At 66.6% G+C, this 9,613-nt stretch overlaps 1 protein-coding gene across 1 annotated transcript in view; it reads right to left on the bottom strand.

Annotated features, from left to right (window-relative positions):
* The window catches only part of TMEM184B (transmembrane protein 184B), a gene marked incomplete at its 5' end in the record, with an annotated part of 8,748 nt that extends 3,771 nt beyond the window's left edge, over positions 1-4,977 (bottom strand). The window contains 5 exons of the mRNA XM_012735124.1: positions 660-854; positions 1,192-1,361; positions 2,025-2,116; positions 4,213-4,288; positions 4,673-4,977. Coding sequence (XP_012590578.1) covers positions 660-854; positions 1,192-1,361; positions 2,025-2,116; positions 4,213-4,288; positions 4,673-4,977 — 838 coding nt within the window. The remainder of the gene's footprint in view (positions 1-659; positions 855-1,191; positions 1,362-2,024; positions 2,117-4,212; positions 4,289-4,672) is intronic.
* Positions 4,978-9,613: the final 4,636 nt, after the last annotated feature.

Here is a 9,613-nt window from a genome sequence, read left to right as displayed (position 1 = left end):
GGCGCCGTCTCACGCCCGGCCCCCTGGGAGGGTGCTGGCGGCTGCTCGGCGGCTGGGCAGATGTGTCAGACCACAGGGCCTGCCCTGCTCCCACTCTGAGTCACCTCAGGCACCCCGCCACCTGGCCCTGCCCGAGCGGGAGGTGCCCTGGCCTGGGAGAGCCTCTGCCCTCACCCCCATCTAGCAGCCGTTGCCACAGCCGCAGCCGCTCCAGCACGGTGGTGAAACTACACCCTGCGGCCCAGGCCTGACCGAGCTGGGGGGTGGGGGGCCGGGGGCGAGGGGGCCTGGGTGCTTTTAGGGCTCTCTTGGGCCTTGTAATGTACAAACACGCTGGTCTAAGAAAGAGGAAGAGTAACAGGCGTGAAAGGAAAGCTGAGAAAGCATGACCAGCCAAGTCTGCTTCGCAGCAGTCGGGCCAAAGCCCGTGGGCCAGGGGACTGGCGCCCGGAACCGCAGCGCGGGTCATGCTCGGGTCTGTCGGAACCGAACCACGGCGACGTCTGTGCTGCAACGCCCTGGGGTCCCCACACAGGACCCCCGCCCCTGTGACGATGAGCCCACGGCCTGTAGCACACCTAAGCCGGGAGACGTCAACACCCACAGGAGCTGGGCAGCCGGGGGTGCCAGAGCCCCCCGTCCCCAGGACGGCCGCCTACCCTGGGCGTCCAGCCGCTTGTCGGCGTAGACCTTGTAGGTGAAGGCGTGCCGCAGGGCCAGGGCTGCGAAGAACATCTCCACGCAGATGATGAAGTCCTGGTAGCCGGCGGCCACGGTGCCCTCACCCACCGACACGCGGGCCGAGTGGATCTTGGGGATGGCCCCGCACTTCTCCAGGATGGCCAGGAGCATGCCTGGAGGGAGAGGCCCAGACTAGACCCCTCCGCCATGCTGCCACACGCCCGGGGCGAGGGGCGCAAGGCCCGGTCTCTCCGGAGGGCAGGGGTGTGGGCACGAAGCCAAGGCTCAGGGAGACACGCGCCCAGCTCCTGCTGGCCACCAACGCCGAGTCCACATGACACGGCGTCCCTGGCTCCCCAGCCATGAGGCGGCCCCCCAGAGTGCTCCTGAGGCTCACACCTCCCACGCACCCCGACGGCCACACCTCCCGTGGCTGGAGGCCCCTGGACGGCCGGGAGCTGGGGCCTCAGGGCACGGGGGACCGCGGGGGCGCTGGGGGATGAGGCCAACCTTGCCAGAAGGAGAGGAAGATGACAGACTTCACCATGAAGAACTTGAGGACGGGGCTGTAGGCGCTCAGCAACTCGCGGGTGGCAAAGTAGAAGAGGAAGAGGGCGTAGAGGGCCAGGCTGACGGAGATGTTGTAGATGATGGTCACGTAGAGGTAGCCGCTGGTGACGCTGCGGGAGGGGGGGGGCTCTGGCTCGGGCAGACCCTTGGCAGGACAAGGGCCCCGCCCTCTCGCCGACCCCCAGGGTCCTGAGCCCTGGCCCTGGGCGAGGCTCCAGGCCTCGGCAGAGGGCACGAGCGCCAGGGCCAGGACCCGAGGGCTCGACGAGGGCTCCCGCCTCGGAGCGGCCGGCCGGCGCCTCCGAGCAGACGCAGCCGAGCCTGCAGGGCACCGCCGGGGCTGCGCTGGTCGGGCCCGGCCTGGCCGGTCTCGCCTGACGGCAGGGAGCCGCGAGCTCGGGCTGCTCTTCCCGTGAGCCCAGGAGGCCCCTTTGCGCCTTGATGCTCGCCTGCCCCTCAGAGCGGCCAGGGGACACGGGCCTCTCTCACTGGCCCCTGGGAGGTGGCGACCCCTGCAGAGGAGGGCGTTCTACTCTGGGACTTGGGGCTCAACCTCTCCCGCTGTCTTGGGAGTGGTCACAGCCAGTCTTGGCCCCTGGACAGCGCCCACGGCCCAGTCACAGAGGCGAGGGATGCTAAGGGCTTCCCCTGCGGCAGCGGCCAGGCCACGCCGGCCTCCAGGCAGAAGAGGTCATGAGTGCTGGGCTGACCTGCTGCCCCTTCTCTGCGGCGCGCCACCCCCCCCCGCCCCCGCTCAGGGGGCCGCTGCTTACTCGAAGTCACCGTCCCGGTACTTGCCGAAGGCCTGGAGGACCACGGTGCTGACAGCCATGAGCGGCTTCACCACGCAGAACTGCAGGGTGGCCTGTGGGGCAGGGCGGGGGGCGAGGATGAGCGGCCCCTCCGGCAGCCAGGCCTTGCTGGGCCGGGAGGGGTGGGAGGAGGCCCCGCGTCCGGCCGGGGCCGTGGCCTGGAGGGGAGGCAGTGGCCGTGCGATGCCGCTGCTGGTGAGGACAGAGGCTGTGCGGGCCAGACAGATGGGGCGCGCGGGGGACACCGTCAGAGGCGGCCGCTCAGGGCCCGGGTCAGCAGGAGCGTGCCGTGGAAACGGGGTGAGGGGCGCCGCTCACACCGAGGTGGCAGCGGGGTGCTGGTGGGGGCAGCGGCGGGGAGAGGATGGGGGGAGATGGGGCAGCCGGGCCAGGAGAGACTTGGGCACGGGTGGGAGGGCCCCGCTGGCCTCACGGCCCACTGCAGGCCCAGCTGCGAGCTGAGGGCACAGGCGACAAGGCCGAGGCCCTACGGGGGGCCCACGGGAGCGGGAAGCAGCCTGGCCACTCCGACAGGGGGAAGCAGGAGTGAACTCCGCCCCTCCCCGGGGATGGACTGACCCGCCCGCCTCACAGGGAGCAGGAGCGCAAGCAGCTTCTCCCCGAGGTACCCCCACATCTGTGCATTCGAGAAAGGGCTCTGAAAGGCCTCAGGAGCCGGGGTGCTACAGTTCCCAGAGGCCCAGCAAGGGGTACTCGGTGCCCATAAAACCACCAGAATCGCCATTCCTTGGGCTCCAGTGAACCTCAGCCTTCAGGCCCGGGGGTGGGGGGCAAGTCTTCAACGGCCTGAAGCCCAGGTTTCTGCCAGACTGGGGAGCAGAGAGGATCGCGGAAGCCGGGCAGCCAAGCTGCGTGAGGCTGGGGCGGGGTGCTGCGTCATGGGGCCCACAGACGCCCAGCCCCGCGCCCCAACTCGCAGAAGCGAGAGCAGCACCCTCGGGCAGACAGGAGCAGCCGCACCGAGGGAGCGCGGCAGGCGGCAGGCGGCAGGCGGGTGCGGTCACGCCAGGCCCCGGAGCAGCTGAGCCCGCGCAGGTGAGAGGTACCAGCAGGATCTGGCGGCAGCGGGAGGGAGGGGCAGCGGCTTCTTCTGTTCTCTTTCTTTTGACAACCTCTGGGGAGTCACTGTGACGAGGCCCCGACAAGGCCGGAGACCAGGAGACCACACACCGAGGCCCTGCCCTCGGCACAGAGCAGGGCGCCATCATCAAGGAGACTGAGTCACCGGCCTGGTCAACTCTGCTGAGCCCCCACCCTGAGCCAGGCGCTTTACCCTCTCCCTGCAGGTCCAGACACTGGGACTGAGGAAAACCCAGGGAGACTGCCCGTGGCGGAGCAGAGGCCAGCCCTCCGGGGAGCACAGGGTTCTCTGTGGCGGCACCCCGCCTCCCGCTCATGACTACACCAGCAATGCAGAGGGGCTGACAGAGGCCCGGCGGAACCCTGGAGAGACCAAGTCGAGGGCAAGCAGGCTGGCGTGGCGCCGTACTCCCCCGGGACAGCACAGGGGTCTCGCGCCAGGCTGCGGCCTGCTTTATGTCCTCTCCCTCGCCTGCTCCTAAACAACGAACCACGCTGCGCCCATTTTATACAAGAGGAAACGGGCTCAGAGAGGCTAAGGGACTTGTCCAAGGTCACACCGAGGAGAAAGGTCAGACTCAGAAGGCCAGGCCCCCAGGCCACTCACTTAACCCCAGTCCGCCTACACCCAGCCTGCCCGGCTGAAACTGGAAGGCACTGGACTGCCCAACGGGAAACGGGGGGTGACCGGACCCTGCACAGGCCCATTCCATCCTGTCTTCAATGCAGAACTCTCCCGGGCTCCAGCCACAGCTGATGAGAAGTTTCCAGACTGAGATTCTAGAATCCTCCACGCTCCACTCATGTACACTAAGACTTGGTCAAACTGAGCGAGGGCTGGACCGGCTCCTGCCTCAGAGACTCCAGGCCCTCAGAGCGCACCCTGTGGTGCCGGTGCGTCCCTGCAATTTGGGGAACGGCTGCTGGGGCTTGGGGTGCCTGATGGGAAAAGGAACTCAACAGGGCCCGGGCAGCTGCAGCAAGCCCGCCCTGTGAGCCGGCGCAGGTGGGCGGCAGGCTCCGGGCGGGCACCTGCTGGGGCACACACCTGCTTGCAGAAGCGCAGGAACCCGATGGAGTAGGTCTTTCCCCAGAGGCAGCACGTGCCGTACACACAGCTGGACCTGGAAGAGGCAGGAGAAGGCGCCCGTGAGCAGGGAAGCAGGCTCAGGGGGGTGCATGCGGGAGGCTCGGGAGGCGCGGGAGGCAGCCAGGGTGGCCAAGGGGGAGACGCAGGGGCGTGTGGGCACAAGGGCGGGGCCCGAGGGAGCAGGGCTGCACTGGCCGGGGCAGCGAACCAACGTGACAAACACTGACTGCGAGCTGCTAACTAGAGGAACAAAGAGGAAGAACCAGGAAGGGCAGGAGGGCGAGGGAGCCGGGGCGGCCCGGAGCCCAAGGTCCTGGGCGGAGATGGCCCGGGGTCCGGGGGTCCGGCTGATACCAGGACAGCTTGAAGAAGGGCAGGCCCGGGCGCGGGGGAGGGGCCCCAGGGAGAAGGTACTCACTCGATGGGCTTCCCTCTGATCTCTGCCATGATGGCACTCTCTCCCCCGAGGTATTCATAGCAGAGGCTCAGGAAATTATAGATGACCAGGGCTGTGAAGAGAGTCCACAGAAAGCCACTCGCGTCAACAGGAAGGTGGACTCGCGGATGCGACGACAGGGCGAGAGCCACACACGCCCACAACTCGCCCGGCAGGCGGCCCTGGGGCCCGGGAAGCTGCCAAGCCCGGGCCGCGGGGCGAGCTGCAGGGAGCGGTCGCCAGTGAGCGGGCCGCAGGCACTCTGGGAACAAGGCAATGTACCCACATGGTTATGACGGTGTCCTCCATCATTATTTAACGTGGTTGCTTTTCTGCCTGTGTGTTTAATTCACAATTCTACAACAAACGGTAAGCCTCTCCGGGCACCTCGGAGAAGCGCGCTCCACCCGCCCTCCCACTGTCGGCACCTCAACCTGCAAGCCCCGGGCCGCTCGGCGTGAAGGTGCACAGGACCGCGAGGGCCAGGGAGCGGGTGAGACGCGAGGCCGCCGCTCGGCCCCGGCACAGCGCCACGCGGCCGGGTGGGGCGCAGACACGGGCGCAGGCGGGAGGAGGCCGCTGCAGGCCGCCAGAACGGCAGCCCGCTGCACCCGGTCTCCCGTCAGAGGCTCGGGCTGGGTCAGCAGAAGGCCGCTGCCTGGAAGTCGGTGGTGCCCGGCAGGGAGGGAGACGGGGCGGGCAGAACAACAGCTCAGCGCAGGGCCCCTGGAGGAAAGGCTGGAGCGGAGAGGGGACCGAGAACAGGGCGCCCACAGAGGTATTCGGAGAAGGAGCAGGCCCAGGAGACGTCAAGACAGAGGCGGGGCCGGGAAGGTCCAGGGAGGCACCAGCGGCCCTGCAGCCCGGGATCCCAGCCACCTCCCACCCCCACCCACCTCCTCAACTCAAGGACCAGGATGTTCCGGGCCACCTGGGAGCAGGCCCTGACGGTGACCAGTCCCTGCTATCCGCAACTCTCCCCTCCCAGCAACACCAGTGGGCCCTGGCCCCAGCCCCTGGGGCGCCCTGGGGCGCCCTGGGACGCCACCCCCGCCACCCCAGGACACAGCCGGGCTACGCACTCAGCCTGCCTGCCCTGCCGGCCGTGTGCCTCAGTCTCCCGCCTGTCAGAGGGGCCAGGCCGAGAGCCTGGTGGTGGCCACACACGCGGCATGCGGCCCGCTCTCCACTGGCGGCCCTGGCCACCACTGCGTCCCTGCCTGCTTGTCTTGAGGCCGGGTGGAGGACCCTGTGCCCGTCTGCCCAGCCTTGAGGCAGCTCGGGAAGTCTGAGCTGCAGGCATCTCCACAGAACTCCCGTCACATTACGGGCAAGAACCTGGGGACGTCAGAAGTGAGGGGTGACACCCAGCCACATCTGAAGTCATCCTGTTGACAACCTCTGTCCCAAGCCAGGAAAACCAGGCAGAAGGGATGAGCTTACTTGCCATGGCAAAGCCCAGACGAAGGGCTGGTGCCATCTGACGCTGGGGCAGCAAGGCCTCGTTCCTCGGCTCGCTTTTGAGATGCTTGTCCGCTGGCCGTGAAGCCTGGGTGAGCCACCCGCAGAGACCTGCAGGCTTCACCAGGAGCCTGCTCACACCCAGCACCCCTGCCGGGCTAACCATGCATGTGACCCCTCGCCCAGTCGGGGGCGGCCCAGAAGCCCGGAGCCTGCCGAGCCCGGCCAGATCCCTGAGCTGCAGTCCCGTGCCTGCAGCCACAGCAAGCGAACACCCGGACGTCTGTGAACCATGCTGGCGTGCCCTGGCCCGGCCACGGTCTCACGCACCACCCCATGGTGGCACATTCTGGGGGCCCTGCTGACCCCAGTAAGCTGGCAGCCCCCCCTTCCCCCAGCCTCCTCTGTCGGGCCGCCAGGCTCTCTTCCACACCGCCACCGCGGTGGCCCTCTGACCGGCAGTGAGGGTGCAGCTCAGGGGGCTGGATGCCGTGGGCCCCAGAGCAGGCTGCCTGAGGGGCGGTGCTGGTCCTGCCCCTGAAGCAGAGTGACTGAGTACTCTGTACCTCGGTTTCCTCGTCTATAAGCTGGGCTAACAGCTCCTTCCTCAGGGGGCTGCAGTGAGGACTGGGGTGAATGAGTTACATTTTCTTGAGGCTGAAATCTGCCTGCAGGTAGGACTGAGTCTAGGCCACAAACACCCAAAGGAAACGAGTGGGGGGGTCTGTCTGTCCCCCGACCCACCTACCCAGCGCGCAGGTAAGGCACAGGGCACACTCAGCCCTGGGCCAGGAAGCTGCCCCTCCCAAGGGGAGTGGGGCTTCCAGAGACACCCGAGGGCCCAGCCTCTGGCCCCGCCTGGAGCCAGCCTCCCAGGCGGCTGCCCTCAGGCTCCTGAGCAGCTGCCTGCGCTGTGGCCGCCCCGTCAGACCCAGACGCCTACCCCAGCCAGCCCTGGCTCCCACTGCTCAGAACTGGCACTTTCCTATGTCCTCTCTCGTTCAAGATTCCTGACCTTTTAATGCTCTGGGGCCAGCTCGTCTGTAAAATACCGATTGCTGACACTTTCCTTTGGAGAGCCATTAGTGAGTCAATAAGGCGTTCTCAGACAAGGGAGACAAGACGGGTCCGCCTCAGGATGACTCGCCAGCCCGCACCGAGACTCACTGACCATCTGGACAGATCGATGCCCTCTGAGGAAATGACAGAGCCATGAAAACACGACCCCATATCCTGCGGGGGACAGCGGGAGACTCAACCCTCACCGCAGGCAACACACGCCGGCCCTGGACACAGAGGGCCCAAAAGGCTGGCGTGGATACCGCAACGGCGTTCTCAGCCAGCAAGCTGGCTGCCTGACCACCCCCCTGACCACAGCTCTGCTCCCCTGAGGCACCAGGACACCAAGTGCCGCCACGGCCATCCTGAGAGCCAGGCTCAGTACCGGCAGAGTGACCATAAGTGACGCTTCCCTCTGGGTCAGACCCGGGAAGCTGTCTGTCCAAACCCTGAGTCGGGTGACCATAAGGGACCCACACACCAGGCCAGCCCCGGCAGGGTGGTCTCTCGGGGACCTGGGACGTCCTGCTCCATCTCGATCTAAACCTTAACCGAGTGAGCCACAGGAGCACGCGGTGAGAAAAAGTGGACCAGGAGATGACCCGTCCATCAGGCCAGGCCCTGGCACCGGGTGGGGGCGTTAAGTGCGCCCGCTCTGCCCCCCCGCAAGCACAGGCCCCTGCCCAGAGCCCGGGGCTTGGCGGTTCCCCCGCCAGGGGTCCGAGCCTTTGCCTCCCCCGCCTCCTGGAATGCCGCTTCCGACTGCACTGCCAGTGCGTCCCAGAATGTCTGTCTTCTCCCGGTCAACTCAGCCCTGGTAACCCCAGGGCCACTCCCAGCCGCTGTCCCCTGGCGCGCTCCGCTGGAAGATGCCTCCCTTGGGTCAGACCCAGCTAAGTCTGTCCAAGCCCTGAGACGGGTGAGCGAGGCCTCCTGCTCCTGTCCCACGTGTGAGACCTCACCCTAACGAGCCCCCCTGTCGCAGGGACAGCATGTCCAGCGCTGCTTCCAAGCCCAGCCCGGCCGGGGCCGCCCAGGGCCCCACCACGCAGCAGGACCCGGACCGGGGTGAGCTGGCTGCCGGCAGTTACCTTCTGGTAACCTCGCCAGGCCCTGAGCCTATTCGGTACTCTGTTCGCGTCTGTGACGAGGGGGGCGACAGCGCACTCCACCAGGCGCCGAGTGCCGCCGGCCAACCACTGTCCGTCACCCCCCCACACCCCGTTCAGAGCCCAGCGCCATCTTCTGGGGCCAGCCGGGACGCACACCGGCCGCTTCTCTGCAGCTCAGTCCTCCCCCAGGAAGGGGGCACACACAGCCACTCTGGAGCTGATCTCCGGTCTCGCCCCCCTGGAGTCCGACAAGCCACCAAGTGAGAAGGAATGGAGGCAGGTGACAGCCTCCCGGGACAAGGGCCAGGGAGGGCCCCGGAGGCCACCTGGCTGGCTGGTGACTGCTCCCAGGCCAAGAGGGAGCCCCAGAACCCCAGAAGGGGGCAGGCACTGTGGGGGCCGGGGGTGAACCCCGCTCCGTGTGAATCTCGAGGGTTCACTTTCAAGCCAGGGTGCAGAGAACCCCGCCTCCCGAGGCAGCAGCGTGAGGCTTTCGGAGCGATGAGGTCTGCCTGGGGGGGCCAGGGCCCTGGCGTGGCACCGGTCACTGGCCCATCCACCTTTCACCTCGCGCGTCAGGGCCGACATCGCTCATCTGGGGAAAAAAGCCCAGAATCAGAGGATCTTGTGATGTTTGCCCCCCGCCACCACAGGAAGCACCCTGCACCCTACATCCAGTAGGGACCCCGGCAGCTGAGAACCCCAATCTGCAATACAAAAAGACAGCCAGGGACACTGGACAACGAGGAGAACCTCTGATACCAAGGTCAAGGACCAAAGCAAACCAACAGAGCAACTCGGAGAGAGAGTAAGCTGAGGACCGAGAAAACTCGGCAGCATCCCCGAGTCAGCGCGGATCCTCTCCGATACCAGCAACCTGGCTCTCAACTAAAGCGCTCCTGACATTCTACAACATGATGAAAGAATGAAACCTTCAGTAGAAAAGCTTCAAAAGGCAAAAAACTTTTAAGAGAAAGGAGCAAATCTCTTAGGGAGCAGAAAGAAAAGAGCCAGGAGCTGCAAAGCACACTGGAGGCTCGTCCAGAAGACCCTCCCCACAGGATTCCCGGAGGGGCGACGGCAGAGACCGTGCAAGAAAAATACCCCAGGACATCAGAACTCAGTCTCCACCCGACAGGGCCGGGCACGAAGGCTACCCCACCTCCCGGGTGGCTTCAGGGCAAAGGCGAGATCCAGAGGCGAGGGTCACACACAGACATCAGGACCAAGGCCACGCAGCTGTCCAGAAACAGCACTGAGCCAAAGCTTGGGCGCGCGGCCTGGCATCACC

This window comes from Condylura cristata, unplaced genomic scaffold (assembly GCF_000260355.1).
Source record: "Condylura cristata isolate star-nosed mole 26May11 unplaced genomic scaffold, ConCri1.0 scaffold00004, whole genome shotgun sequence".
Lineage (NCBI taxonomy): Eukaryota > Metazoa > Chordata > Mammalia > Eulipotyphla > Talpidae > Condylura > Condylura cristata.
This window is presented reverse-complemented; position numbering and strand designations above follow the sequence as displayed.